Source organism: Pan paniscus, chromosome 9 (assembly GCF_029289425.2).
Source record: "Pan paniscus chromosome 9, NHGRI_mPanPan1-v2.0_pri, whole genome shotgun sequence".
Taxonomy (NCBI): Eukaryota; Metazoa; Chordata; class Mammalia; order Primates; family Hominidae; genus Pan; species Pan paniscus.
This window is the reverse complement of record NC_073258.2, coordinates 22,726,390-22,742,500: the sequence shown is the minus strand read 5'-3', so window position 1 is coordinate 22,742,500 and position 16,111 is coordinate 22,726,390. Positions and strand designations below refer to the sequence as shown.

Here is a 16,111-nt window from a genome sequence, read left to right as displayed (position 1 = left end):
CTTGTAGACCATGTCAGACCTAACAGCAGGGTCAGCTAAGTCTTCCTATTGTAGGAAAAATGAAAACATGAGGATCTCCCAAACTGTTGCAACTGAGTACCTTAAAAACTATGCTGCTGCCGGCCGGGCGCAGTGGCTCACGCCTGTAATCCCAGCACTTTGGGAGGCCGAGGCGGGCGGATCACGAGGTCAGGAGCTCGAGACCATCCTGGCTAACATGGTGAAACCCTGTCTCTACTAAAAATGCAAAAAATTGGCCGGGCATGGTGGCGAGTGCTTGTAGTCCCAGCTACTCGGGAGACTGAGGCAGGAGAATGGCGTGAACCAGGGAGGCGGAGCTTGCAGTGAGCCGAGATCGCACCACTGCACTCCAGGCTGGGCGACAGAGCGAGACTCCGTCTCAAAAAAAAAAAAAAAAAAAAAAAAAAAAACTATGCTGCTGCCACCACTGCCACAAACTTCTACAGCCTATACCACTGAGTCACTCATATTATTGCTGATGTTGAACACAGGTCAAGAAGCTACGAAGAGACTATACCACTGCACCTATCTGGAAACATACTCACCACACCATTCCCAACTGGAACACTAATCTTTCCCTTTGCAACACTAGGAAGTCTGGAAAAGGCAACTGCTCCACCAGATGTCTACATCAAAAAAGTTGAATGATTTCAAACACAAAACCTAATGATGCATCTCAAAAAACTAGAAAAGCAAAGTAGAAGGAAAGAAATAACAAAGGTCAGAGCAGAAATGAACAAAATTGAGACTTAAAAAATACAAAAGATCAATAAGAAAACTTGGTTTTTAAAAAAGATAAGCAAAATTGACACACCATTAGCTAGACTAACCAAGAAAAAAAAAGAGAAAACACCAAAATAAATAAAATCAGAAACAAAGAGACATTAAAATAGATACCACAGAATTATAAATGTTTATTAGAGACTATGATGAACAACTATATACTAACAAATTGGAAAACCTAGAGGAAATGGATACATTCCTGGACACATACAACCTACCAAGAATGAACCAGGAATAGAAAATCTGAACAGAACACAAGTAACTAGATTGAATCTGTAATAAAAAGTCTATCAAAGAAAAATTCAGGACCCGATGCTTTCACTGCTAAATTGTACCAAACACTTAAAGAACTAACACCGATTACTCTCAAACTCTTCCAGAAAATCAACAGGGGGGATTTCTTCCAAACTCATTCTATGAGGTTAGCATTATATAGATAACAAAATCAGTTAAAGACACTATAAAAAAAAAAACACAAAACTGCAGGCCAATATCCCAGATGAACACAGATGTAAAAGTCATTAACAAAATACAAGCAAACTAAATCTTGTGGCACATCAGAAGATCACTTGCCATGATCAAGTGGGATTCATCCCAGATATGCAAGGATGACAAAATGTACACAAGTCAATAAACATGATACTTCAACAAAATGAAGGACAAAAGCCATATGATCATCTCAAAAGACACAGAGAAGCATCTGATAAAACTCAACATCCCTTCATGATAAATACTCTCAACAAGTTAGGCATAGAAGGAACGTACCTAACACAATAAAGGCCATCAATGACAAACCCACAACCAACAACATACTGAATGGGGACAAGTTCAAACCATTTCCTCTTAGATATGGAATAAGACGAGGATGTCCACTTTCACCACTTTTATTCAACATAATACTAGCCAGAGCAATCAGGCAAGAGAAAGAAATAAAGGACATGCAAATTGGAAAGAAGGGAGACAAACTGTTCCTGTTTGAAGACGACATGATCTTATACAGAAAATCTAAAAACCTCTTAGAACTGACAAACACATTCAATAAAGCTGAATGATACAAAATCAATATACAAAAATCAGTAGCATTTCTATACCCAGGGGAAGTAATAAAGAAATCAAGAAAGCAATCCCATTTATATAACTACAGTAAAATAAAATACTTAGGAATAACTTTAAACAAAGAGTTGAAAGATCTCTACAATGAAAACTACAAAATACTGATGAAAGAAATTGAAGGGAACACACCAAAAATGGAAAGTGATCCCATGCTTATGAATTGGAAGAATTAATACTGTTGAAATAACTATACTGGCCAAAGTGATTTACAGATTCAGTGTAACAAAATACCAATGACATTCTTTGTAGAAATAAACCACCCTAAAACTTGCATGAAACCACAAAAGATCCTGAATAGCCAAAGTGATCCTGAGCAAAAACAGCAAAGCTGGAGGCATCACAATTCCTGATGTCAACAAGCTATAGTAACCAAAACAGCATGATATTGGCATAAAAGCAGACACATAGACCAAAATAACTGAATAGAGAACCCAGAAATAAATCCATACATTTACAGCCAACCGATTTTTGGCAAAGGCACCAAAAACATTTATTGGAGAAGGGACAGTCTCTTCAATTATTGAGAAAAATGGATATCCATATGCAAAAAAAACAAAAAACAAAAAACAAAACAAAAAAAACCAAACTAGATCCCTATCTCCTACCACATACAAAAATCAACTAAAAATGGTCTAAGCGTGGTAATCCTAGTACTTTGGGAGGCTGACGTGGGTGGCTGGCTTAAGCCCAGGAGTTCAAGACCATCCTGGGCAATATGGCAAAACCCCATCTCTACTGAAAACACAAAAATTAGCTGGGTATAGTGGTGCACACCTGTAGTCCCAGCTCCTCAGGAGACTGGGGTGGAAGGATTGCTTGAGCCCAGGAGGCAGAGGTTGCGGTGAGCTGAGATGGTGCCACTGCACTCCAGCCTGGGCGACAGAAAATAAATGAATTAAAAAAAATCAACTAAAAATGGATTAAATATTTAAATGTAAGACTTTAAATTATTAAACTAATAGAAGAAAACATAGGGGAAACGCTTCAGGACACTGGTCTGGGAAAAGATTTTGTGGAGATGATCTCAAAAGCACAAACAACAAAAGCAAAAACAGACAAATGGGATTATACCAAATTAAATAGCTTTTACAAAAAAATCCCATGCAGATGAGTAGAAGGATCAATATCATTGAAATGGTCACACTGCCCAAAGCAACGTATAGATTCAATGTTATTCCTATCAAACTACCAATGACATTCTTCACAGAACTAGGAAAAACTATTTTAAAATTCATATGGAACCAAAAAACAGTCCAAATAACCAAGGCAATCCTAAGCAAATAGAACAAAACTGGAGGTTTCACATTTCCCAACTTCAAACTATACCACAGGGCTACAGTAATAAAAACAGCACAGTACTGGTACAGAAACAGACACATAGACCAATGGAACAGAACAGCGGACCCAGAAATAAAGCCACACACCCACAACCTTCAATCGGATTGAAGATCACAATCTAATCTTCAACAAAGCTGACAAAAACAAGCAATGAGGAAAGGACTCCCTATTCACTAAATGGTGCTGGGATAACTGCCTAGCTATATGCAGAAGACTGAAATTAGACCCCTTCCTTTCAACTCAAGATGGGCTAAAGACTTAAATGTAAAACCCAAAACTACAAAAACCCCGAAAGACACCCTAGGCAATACCATCCTGGACACAGGAACAGGCAAAGATTTCATGACAAAGATGCCAAAAGCAATTGCAACAAAAGCAAAAACTGACAAATAGGGTTTAATTAAACTAAAGAGCTTCTGCACAGCAAAAGAAACCATCAACAGAGTAAACAGACAACCCTTAGAATGCAAGAAAATATTTGCAAACTATGCATCTGACAAAGGTCTAATAACCAGCATCTATAAGGAATTTAAACAAATTTATACAAAAAGCAAACAACCCCATTAAAAGGTGGGCAAAGGACATGAAGAGACACTTTTCTAAAGAGGACATGCATGTGGCCAACAAGCATATGAAGAAAAGCTCAATATCACTGATCATTAGAGAAATGAACATCAAAATCACAATGAGATACCATCTCACACCAGTCAGAATGGCTATTATTAAAAAGTGAAAAAATAACGGTGCTGGCAAGATTGAGGCGAAAAGGGAACACTTAAACACTGTCTGAGTGTAAATTAGGTCAAACATTGTGGAAAGCAGTATGGTGATTCCTCAAAGAGCTAAAAACAGAACTACCAGGCCGGGTGTGGTGGTGCACGCCTATAATCCCAGCACTTTGGGAAGCCGAGGTGGGCAGATCACTTCAAGTCAGCAGTTCAAGACCAGCCTGGCCAACATGGTGAAACCTCATCTCTACCAAAAATACAAAAATTAGCCAGCACGGCGGTGCATGTCTGTAGTTCCAGCTACTCTGGAGGCCGAGGTTGGAGAATTGCTTGAACCTGGGGGGTGGAGGTTGCAGTGAGACAAGACTGCACCACTGCACTCCAGCCTGGGAGACAGAGTGAGACCCTATCTTAAAAAAAACAAAAACAAAACAAAACAGAACTACCATTTGACCCAACAATTCCATTACTGGGTATATACCCAGAGAAATGAAAATCATTCTACCATAAAGAGCAAGATGCACATGAATGTTCATTGCAGCATTATTCACAATAACAAAGATACGGAATTAGAATCAACCTAAACATCCATCAGTGACAGAGTGGATAAAGAAAATGGTGTCACAGATACGCCATAGAATACTATGCAGCCATAAAAAAGAATGAGATCATGTCTTTTGTGGGAACACGGATGGAGCTGGAGGCCATTATCTTTAGCAAACTAATACAGGAACAGAAAACCAAATACCACATGTTCTCACTTATAAGTGGGAGCTAAATGATGAGAACTCACAAATACAAGAAGGGAACAACAGACACTGGGGCCTACTTGAGGGTAGAGGTTGGGAGAAGGGAGATGAGTAAAAAAAAAAACAACGATTGGGTACTAGGCTTAGTACCTAGGTGATGAAATAATTTGTACAACAAACCCCCATGGCACAAGTTATTACCTAAATAACAAACCTGTATATGTATTCCCAGATCTGAAAGAAAAAAAAAAAGCCACTAAAAAAGTAAATAAAGTTTCTGCACAGCAAAGAAAACAGAGTAAAGAGATAATCTGCAGAATGGGAGAAAATATTTGCAAATTATTTATCCAGTAAGAGATTAATATCCAGAATATATAAAGAACTCAACAGCAAAAACCCAAATAATCTGATCAAAAATGGGCAAATAAACTGAATAGACATCTCTCAAAAGAAGACATATAAAAGGCCAGCAGGTATATTAAAAAATGCTCAACATTACTAACCATCAGGAAAATGCAAACAAATTATAATGTGATATTATTTCATGCCAGTTAGAACAGCTGTTATCAAAAAGACAAAATAAGGATGCAAGGATGCAGAGAAGGAGAATTCTTATACACTGTTGGTAAGAATATAAATTAGTACAGCCATTATGAAAAAGAGTATAGAGGTTCCCCAAAAAACTAAAAATAGAACTATTATATGATCCAACAATCACACTACCGGGTATACATATTCAAAAGAAAGGAAAACAGTATGTCAAAGAAGTGTCTGTACTCCCACATTTATAACAGCACTATTCACAAATGCCAAGATACAGAATCAACCTAAGTGTCTATTAAGAGTTGAATGGACAAAAAAAAATGTGGCATATATACACAATATACAGTTTATAGGAGACAATTTGTATTTATAATAAATGCTTATGTGCCTACAAATGTAAGCTGTAAATTTGAAGGGTTTACTTTTACTCCCAGGTAGAAGTAAACAGTATTACTGATAAAATATTTTTAAGTTGTTATACAATTTTAGAGTTTAAAATAAAAATTAACAAATATTTTGTGTTCTCTGAGGGATTACCTGAAAAATGTTTGTAAGGGCAGTTGATTCATGTTCCTGAATAACTTAACCTTTTAATATTCATGATTAGAATACTTTGTCACTTATTGAAGATTGAATAAAAGAAAGGCTAGGTTAAGAGCACAGACAAGAACAAAAGTATAGATTATAAGACCAAAATAATTATACACAAGGGACCTATTACATTTCTATTCTCTTTGCTTTCATTTTATTCTTGATTCAGATGTTAGCATATCTATGAAAAAATATGAACCACAACTTTTCTTTCACTGTTCAAGTACTATAAATATCTCCCTGTTAATACTTAACAGTACTAGAAAACAGTACTGCGGAATGGGAATTTTATATTTTATCTAAAATTATTAGGCATTGTCAGCACTGCCTAAAAATTGTTTCCAAGGCAGCAAACTGAGAATTATGCTTGAAATATACATAAAGTACATTTTGATTCAACTAACATTAAGAAAAATACCAAGAATACCCCAAATCCCAATAACTCACATCCATCAGCTTACTTTCATACTTCTGTATACCAACCACAGACAGTCAATTAGTAAATGCTAGACATGGAAAGAGAAAGTCTTCCGCTTTTACAAAGGGCTTTAAGCAAGGGAGAAGCCCTAAGAATGTTCTTCCTCCAAGAATTAATATTCTTTATTTCATGTATATGATTATTTTCAACTGTTATTTATTGAATTAGCTAGTGTAGTAGCTCGCTCATGAGTTACAGAGTACTTAAAAGTTTGTATAACTTTCAAAACTGAATACCTAAGTTATTGAGATCTTATGTGCCAGAAATTGTTCTAAGAAATTTGCATGTATTAACTCATTTAATCCTCACAAAAAAACCTTATGAAGTAGGTAATACTGTTATTTTCATTTTATAGAGAAGGAAACTGAGGCACAGAGAGGTAACATGCCCAAGAATGGTAACATGCCCAAGAATAGTTTGCCTCTGGAGCAACATTCTTAACCCTGTCATATACTGTATCTCCATGCCTTCATGTATTGTACATAAAATTATAAATGTCTGAGGCCAGCGAATTTCTGTCTGGGAATGTCCTCTTACAATTTTACAATTCACATTCCGTCATCGTTTACTAATGCTAAGCCTCGTGGACTTAGTCTATGTGTTTGCAAAGTTATGCTGAAAACATAGAGGAAATATAGAAACACCAAATGAGTCAATTTGGCTTACTGAGTCGGAATTAGGGATGCTTATTTTCAACAGTTTTATTAAGTAGGCAGAAATAAGAAGCAATAAAGAACAGCTCTCAAAACAAGAACTTCTATTGGTAGACTAAAATGTAAAAAATGAGGACACATACACAAAGACATAGGTATTAACATCTTCCAGGGATTAAACTGTTTACATTTAACTGAAACAATTTTGTCAAACAGAAATTCCATCTGATAAAAATGAAAATGTAGAGCATGATGACTATAGTTAGTAATATTGTATTGTATATGAAAAATTTCCTAAGAGAATAGATTTTAGGTGCTCTTATTACATACAGAAAGACAGGTAAGTATGTGAGATGACAGACATGTTAATTTGACAGCAGTAATAATCTCACTGTGTAAATCAAAACATCATGTTGTACACCTTAAATATATAAAATAAAAAGAAAACTTCTCTTAAATAAAAACAAAAATGAAAATATAAAATTAAAGGCAAGCCTAGAACTGGAAATTTGTTAATGCAAGCCAAGTGATTGTTTATTAAATAACATGCTAACAGCAATAATTTAGCTTTTAAAATTACATTCTTATCTAGAAAAATCTTCCAAAATAAAGACAAAAATTCATGAACAGGTGCAGACTAGAAACATATTTAGATTAAGCCATGGAATAGTTAGTGGACCACAGTAGAAGAAAACATGTACATCTCTGCTATATGATTTCTACACTGCTATACCGGATTACACATCCATTAAACATCTGTGCCCAATTCTGGAGGGTATATTCCATTTTTGTCTTTCCTTGTTGAAAATACTTGTAAAAAGAGAAAAAAAATGCTTAACTATGGTTCATTCTAGATTTTTGCATCCTTATTATGTTGTATGTAAAAAATAAAATAAATAAAGACAGGAGTCTGTGCAATTTAAGTTTAAAATGCTGGTTCATGAAAATGTGGCTACAGATTTAAAATAGTTGTTTACCATTTGCCTACTGTTTCAGCCAATGCACCTGAAACATGGAGGATAAAGTTTAGAAAGCATACCTGCCCTTTGTTTAATTATGTAATTGTCATTTTCCAGCTTCTCAAATCAAAAATCCTAATGAAAGTACCAAATAAAGTTAGGGACTTCTAGGATTTAGAAGATACCATAAATGATATTTCCAATCCACAAAGATGATTGAAAATAATTTAGCACAAGCCTTCTTAAGCCTTAAATGCAAATTTCACCAGAGAAATAAGGCCATCCAGAGCTGACTGCCATAGAATAACTGCCGTAAGTTTAGTGTCCAATGCCCCACCTAGAGCACTTAAAACAGTTGCTAGACTTCAACTCACTTAAAACAAGGAAAGGCAGACAGTGAGATAATACAAATGCTTAAGTAACACCTTTGTGGTGAGGAAGAAGAAAAGTTCTTAGTTATCCCTTCCTGAATACACTGATTTGTTTTTCATTACTGGTTTCGAAGAACCTTGGCTTCCAAACAACTGGCTCCTTTCATCTCAGGCTCCAGTGACTCCAGTGACTGCCTTCCTGATGAAGAGAGAGGTCTTACCTGACCAACGCTCTGAAGTGAAAGGTGTTCTTTATTTCAGTTAGAGCAAGTCCCCAGCCCCCAAGCCAGGGATGGGTACTGGTCCGTGGCCTGTTAGGAACTGGACTACACAGCAAGAGGCGAGTGGCAGGCCAGCATTACCACCTGAGCTCCGCCTCCTGTCAGAACAGCAGTGGCATTAGATTCTCACAGGAGCGTGAACCCTATTGTGAACTGCCCAAGTGAAGGATCTAGACTGTATGCTCCTGATGAGAATCTAATGATGTGAGGTGGAACAGTTTTATCCTGAAACCATCCCATCCCCATCCCCCAATCCATGGGAAAACTGTCTTCCATGAAACTGGACCCTGGTGCCAAGAAGTCTAGGGACTGCTGAGTTACAAGCACAAACTAGGAAAAGAGAAACCACAAAAGCTATTTAAAATAGAGGAAATTTAATGTCAAAAGTCACTTATACAGAGGATAAAAGATATGAGCAGTCATCAAGAGAGTGAGACAACCAGACTTGACAATGCCCACAAGTAACTAGCATTCCTAGGCTACTGCTACAAGAACCCAGGGCTGGGGTTGCACAGTGGATGCTGGAATTTCAGCATGCCTGTTCAGTGGGAAGTGGAACCACAAAAGAAACAGCTTTTGCCAGCAACACACTAGAGATAAAGTAAGAAGGGAAGAAATGCCCTGGCTTCTCCCTTTCTTAAATCTTGGGAGATTTAGTGTTTCTAGTGTTTCCCATTGGGTTCCCCAAACTCAGCAGAAGTTAGCCATCATTGGAGCCTGGTAAAGGCAGCCTGCAGGGTTAGCCCTCCTTGGTACAGAAGAAAGCAGAAGGGTACAAAATGGATTCCAGTACAACTTTCAATAAAGTTCACATCATAAAGACAATCTCATGAATTCCTTCAATCCAGCTAACTGCAGTTATTAAACCAGCTGGCTCTAAGATATCAATTGCCTATTAATAATTCTAGATCATCTTTCAGATTTGGAAGTGAAAAATCCTAGAACATCAATATCCAGCAGTATAATTCTGCTAGGCAGAGCAAGAACTATCCCATTAGTTATTGTAATCAGATATATAATAATGTTCAACTGAGTTAACAGGAAGTTTGGACAAGTCTTTCTTTTGGTTTGCCTATAAAGTCTATTTTGGAGTAATTTAAAAGATGCATTTTCTAAGAAGAGTAAAATATACAGCATAAACTATTTAAAATTGTCAAGTATATGCCTCAAATGTGCTTTCTCAGAAGCATCTTTTCATAGTCTTTAAAGAAATATTACATTTTTAATTCACATCTACTCTTTCAATTCATGAGAAATCAGAGTGCTGATACAAATTCTTTGGTGTGAGAATACTGATATTGTGACTAAAGGTTGTTTAAGGCCAATCTTAGCATTAAAAAAAAATCAACATACTGTTTCACATACAAAATAGTAACTGTCAACAACTGTGACTGTCATCAGCTCTAGACTGGAACTCCCTACACTACTACATTAAATCTGAATATTCCAAAAGTTCCTTGAAACATCTATTTCACTAGGATTATAACTATGTTTATTCAAAATTTATAAAAAATTATAAAGCAAAACTCATTGTTTTCAAAATTTTTTGATAAATTTTATGAAAATATATCTACCAAATAGAACTTTAAGGAAAAAAATTATTTCAAAATAATTTAAAAATCTTTATTAGAAACACTATCCAGTTTATTTCTGTCAAATTGACATATCAGTAAGTCAAATCAGCTGTCAAATACATTTTTTTTTTTCGAGGTGGAGTCTCGCTCTGTCACCCAGGTTGGGGTGCAGTGGCGTGATCCTGGCTCACTGCAACCTCCAACCTCCTGGGTTCAAGCCACTCTCCTGCCTCAGCCTCCCAAGTGGCTGGGATTACAGGTGCCTGCCACCACGCCCGGCTAATCTTTGTATTTTTAGTAGAGATGGGGTTTCATCATGTTGGCCAGGCTGGTCTCAAACTCCTGACCTCAGGTGATCCACCTGCCTCAGCCTCCCAAAGTGCTGGGATTACAGGTGTGAGCCACCATACCCAGCCTCCATTAATTTTATTTCCATATATTTAAAAATAAACATTCTGTCTTGACTCAAGATTTCAACAGCAAATTATAAAGCTATGTAACATACCTTCCTTTTAATATTTCAGTAACAGCAATAAATTCTATTTTATATGATAATGGACATTGATTACATGGCCCAACAGATTAGAAAGATAGGACATTCAGTATGATAATGGTGGCAATATCATGTTAATTTTGATGAAACAGTCCTAATGATTTCTTATTAGTCCCTGGAGGCTTTCAGGCAAACACTTAGGTATCTAAAACTTAGAAAGCAGAAAAATAATTTATCAGGATTTTTAAGATAAAAAAGATAATTTATCACCTTTTAAAGATTATGAATAGCCAATAAATAAGGGCCATTTCAGAATAAACTACAGTAAGAAGACTGTAGCTATTTTTTTAAATTACACATTATAGTATCTAATGTAGCTATTTAAAAAATAATGTCACCATTCTGCCATGTATCAAATATAATTAAATTCATGAAAACTATTATCTTATTCATTACTTTAAAAAAGTTTTTTCATTTTACCAGTGAAAGTAGTTTTTTCTGTAAACACTCACCATCCACTCAGATATGATAACATCTACTTTTTCTACAGGAAGATGAACTTCTTCAATCTTTCCTTTAATTAGTGTAATAGTATCTTCAAGTTTATTTAGTCTGAAAATTATAATGAATTAGATTAGTAGGTTAAACAGATTCTGAAAGCTAGTTAAATTACATAATTTTTTGCCAACAACTCGTATTGTTTTGTGGGACAAAAAAGTATTTCAATCAAACTTAGTTGTTCTTTGGACATTGTAATTATTTTATGGTTACTCCATGCACGCCCAAAGATGTTTGTGGTTAATATGGCAATACAGTGAACCAATATTTAAAATCTGAGTTTGAAAAGAAATCCAAATTTTATCAAGAATAACATGTCAATGAAGTTACATGTCTTTAAAACAAACAACACAGTGGTGAAGACAGACATATAAGACATATAAAAGTATGGTTTAAAGGGAAGTGTTGTGTCTGTCATAGGGGTGAGAGAATTTGAAGCCCCAAGCCCCTAATTTAACCCCCGGATTCTCTAGCATTTGTCAGCTATGTGATCTTCACCAAATTTTTAAGTAATTTCGTTGAGCCTGTGCTACTCCTGTGTAAAAGAGAATAATACCAACCCTATTTACTTCACAGGCTATTAAGAGGATCAAATACTTGTGAAAGCTATACATGTATCTATAAACAATGACACTATCATCAACAACAAAACATTAAGTGTTAAAACGTGAAATCTTATCACTATCAAAAATTAACCTTGACCAGTGGCATTCATTAGATGTTCTTATACACTTGATCATAAGATTAGCAATATTTCCCCTTCTTTTGTAATATGAAACAACAGTTATTTTCACAAAGGTGAATGTAAGCTGCTGGTTAAGTTTACATCTGATTAATAAATTCTCAATTCTCAGAATGTACATTGTAACTATAGAGGATTTTTTTCCTGCATCAAAGAAGAAATTGTACCCCTTAACTTCATTGGGTATTATTTACAAACAATTCAGTGCATTCATTTTAGGGTAGTTTTGTTAAATTCTGAAAAACAGATACTTTGTTGACCACCACAATCAATATATAGAACATTTCCTCTTCCCCCAAAGATTAGTGCCCATTCCCAGAAAATCTCCCCATCCACAAGCAACCACTGATTTTCTTTCTTTCATTATATATTAGAGTTGCATTTTACAGACAGAGTTTCATACTAACAGAATCGTGCTGATTCTTTTTGTGCCTGGCTTCCTCCGATAAGCATGATACTTTTTTAGTTTCATGTATGCTTTTGTGTATATCAGTAGTTAGTTTGTTCCTTGCTACTGCTGAGTAGTATTCCACCACATGGATAAATCACAATTTTGTTTATACATTCACCTGTGTATGTAATTCTGGATTGCTTCTAGATTTGGACCATAATGAATAAAGCTGGTATAAACATCTGTGTATAAGCAGAATTGCTCCATCAAATGGTAGTGTATATCTAACTTTTTAAATAAACTGCCAACTTGTTTTACAAAGCATATAAACAATTTGACATTTCCAGCAGTAATACATGTGCATTCCTGTTGCTTCACATCCTTGTTAATACTCACTATTGCTGATCTTCGAAATTTTCACTGTGTAGAAAGAATTCATTGTGGTTATAAACTGCCTTTTCCTAATGATCAAGCATTTTTTCTAGGCTTGCTTGCCATATTCCCATGTCTTCTTTTGTTCGAATCTTTTGCCCATTTAAAACATCAGGTCAGTTGTATTCTTTCTTTTTTTTTTTTTTTTAAAGACAGGGTCTCACTCTGTTGCCCAGGTTAGAATGCAGTGGTGCAATCACAGCTCACTGTAGCCTCAACCTCTCTCAAGCTCAAGTGATCCTCTCACCTCAGACTCCTGAGTAGCTGGGACTACAGGTGCGTGACACCATGCCTGGCTAATATTTGTGTTCTTTGTAGAGATGGGGCTTCTCTATGTTGTGGCTGGTCTCAAACTCCTGGGCTCAAACAATCCACCTACCTCAGCCTCCCAAAGTGCTGGGATTACAGGCATGAGCCACCACACTTAGCCCAGTTGTATTCTTATTACTGAATTCTAAGAGTTCTTTACATATTCTGGACATAAATTCTGTCAGATTTATGTACAGTGAGTAATTCTGCCATACTGTGGCTTGGTTCTTAATTTTTTCAATGGTATGTTTTGAACAGCTAAAGTTTTTAACTTTGATAAAGAACAACTTATCATTTTTTTCTTTTATGGTTCATGCTTTTGGTGACATATCTAAGGAATCTTTGCCTACACCAAATACTTCACCTATGTTTTCTCCTAAAATGTTTTCAGTTTTCATTTAATTTTCCCATATGTATCTTGTTCATTTTTCCCCCATATCAATAACTACTGATACAGTGTTGAAAAAACTTTGTTGGACAGACTGTCAACAGTGACAGTTTCAATGTTGTTGGGAAAACTATCACTAACTTATGGAATTACTTTGATATCTTTGTCAAAAACAACCATGTATGTGTGGATTTATTTCCGGACTTTCAATTCTGCCCCCAAATTTAGATGTGTATCCTTATGCCAATACAACACTTTCTTGATTACTATAGCTTTAAATTCAGCCAAGAAATTTGATAGTGTACCTCCTTAAAGTTTATTCTTTTTAAAAATCCTTCTGGCTATTCTTGATCATTTGCACTCCCATATCAATTTTTTTTTTTTTTTGAGATGGAGTCTCGCTTTGTTGTCCAGGCTGGAGTGCAGTGGCGCGATCTCGGCTCACTGTAAGCTCCACCTCCCAGGTTTACGCCATTCTCCTGCCTCAGCCTCCCGAGTAGCTGGGACTACAGGCGCCCGCCACCACACCCGGCTAATTTTTTGTATTTTCAGTAGAGATGGGGTTTCATCGTGTTAGCCAGGATGGTCTCGATCTCCTAACCTCGTGATCCACCTGCCTCGGCCTCCCAAAGTGCTGGGTTTACAGGCGTCAGCCACCGCGCCTAGCTTTTTTTTTTTTTTTTTTTTTAAGAGAGAATCTCACTCTGTCACTCAGGCTGGGGTGCAGTTGTGTGATCATGGCTCACTGTAACCTCAAACTCCCGGGATCAAGAGAATTTTTTGGAACTGATAAAAAGCATTAAGCCACAGACAAAAGTAATCCAATGAATCTCAAGAATAAATTCTTTAAAATCTTTAATACTTAAAAAAATGAGAGAAAAAAATCAACAAAGGCAAATTATCTTCAAAGGAATAACAATTGTTCTGACAGGTGACTTCTTAATAGCAACGATGAAAGCCATAGATAGTAGAATATCACCAATGAACTAGGCAAACCTTTTCTTAAACTGCCGAAGTAAAAATATTTTAGACTTGCAGGACATATGATCTCTGTTGCAACTATTCAACTGCTATTTCTGTGTGAAAGAGGCAATAGACAATATGTAAACAAAAAGGCCCAGCCGTGTTCCAGCTTTGCTTACAAAAACAGGTAGCTGGCCCATGGACTGAGGTTTACCAACTCCTGTACAACAATATTACTGCCAATGTAGAATTCTATATGTAGAGAAAAATATCTCCCAGAATTATAGGCAAAATACATTTCAGACCAACAAACAACAATCTCTTTGGCTACTGACATAAATGTACAATGAAGGAAATATTAAAAAATTAGTTCAAGAAGAAGAAAACTGGTCCTAGATGGTCTGGGAAAAAGGAAGAAATGAGAGAAGTGAATGGACATGTGGGTGAAAGAATACATAAGATCAGAGTGTCAAATCTAACTCACATGAACCAGAGATCTTACCCAGTGTCAAGCTTTACAAATAATTTTTAAAATACAGGGAATCAGGAAGTCCAGACTAAGAGATTTGGGATATTAAAAGCAGCTGCTTCGGTCCTTCCTTCCCTACATAAGCTACACAGTCTCTGGCCCAGAGTAGAAAAGGTCTTCAAATGGGGTGGATGGGTTATCAATTCACACAGTAAGAAGCCTTGCTCTATGTGCCAGGTTGATCCCTACTTCTTCTGAGTCCCCTGATTGCCTGTACCTTTGAAATTATTAATAAAGTTTAAAACTGGGTAATCTCTCTTGGTAATATTGGGTAATTAGGTTCACGTGTGTCTGACTTGAAAGTATGTTAGCTCAGGATGGTGCAGGACTCTCTTGCAGACCCATGAATCACAAAGGCTAAATAATTTTTTTAGTCAGAAAAAGGAAGGAATTTACAAAAAGAAAACTGGCAGAGGATTGAATCCTAGGAAGTTTGCCTACCTAACCTCAGTAGGAAATGGCAAGATTTAGAGAACTTGCTAGTGGACTGATAGGGAATAGTACGCAGAGGGGAAGATAGTGAAAAATCCCATTCTCTGGCTGTTACTAGTTTCTAATAAATGTCAGTCTTTTTAAAGAGGAAATGGTGGCAAGAGAGAGTTTTTCCTCACTGAAAGACTTCTTATGCTTTTATGTCTACCTGGAAAAATGAAGTATTCAACAAGAAAGTAATGAACTTAAAACTATGAGTTGTCACAAAGACAATGCAGACAGTTAGAGGACAAGTTTCAGGGACTACTATGTTCTGAGAGTATTCGGTAAAAAAAAAAAAGAAACTGTTTTACAGAGAAACACCAAAAAAGCCTGGTGATTCACTGTTGGCATAAACTCTCAACATTTACTACTGGCATAAATTCTCAGAATTAACAATCAGGGAAACACATCACTTACTTTACATACTACTGAGTAGAAGGGATTACTGGCTTGATTGATCCCCAAGTGGCTGTAAAGAGATTCTTCCAGGTGGTATGACAACTAATCTGCTACAGTGAGTAAAAGTAGGATTGCAGCATACCTACCCCAAGAGGGGTAACTGCCATACTCTCTTCCCCACATATAAAGCAAACAGTCCTTCTGAAGGAGTAGGCATGCTAGGAGTGCAAGTGAACTTAGATAGGCTTTAT

At 36.3% G+C, this 16,111-nt stretch overlaps 1 protein-coding gene across 2 annotated transcripts in view; it reads right to left on the bottom strand.

The window, feature by feature from the left end:
* The window catches only part of PRMT3 (protein arginine methyltransferase 3), a 128,083-nt gene that overhangs the window by 74,565 nt on the left and 37,407 nt on the right, over window positions 1–16,111 (bottom strand). For both annotated transcript variants that reach the window (XM_057299124.2, XM_063608135.1), the window contains one exon: window positions 11,188–11,287. In XM_057299124.2, the coding sequence (XP_057155107.2) occupies window positions 11,188–11,287 (100 nt within the window). The remainder of the gene's footprint in view (window positions 1–11,187; window positions 11,288–16,111) is intronic.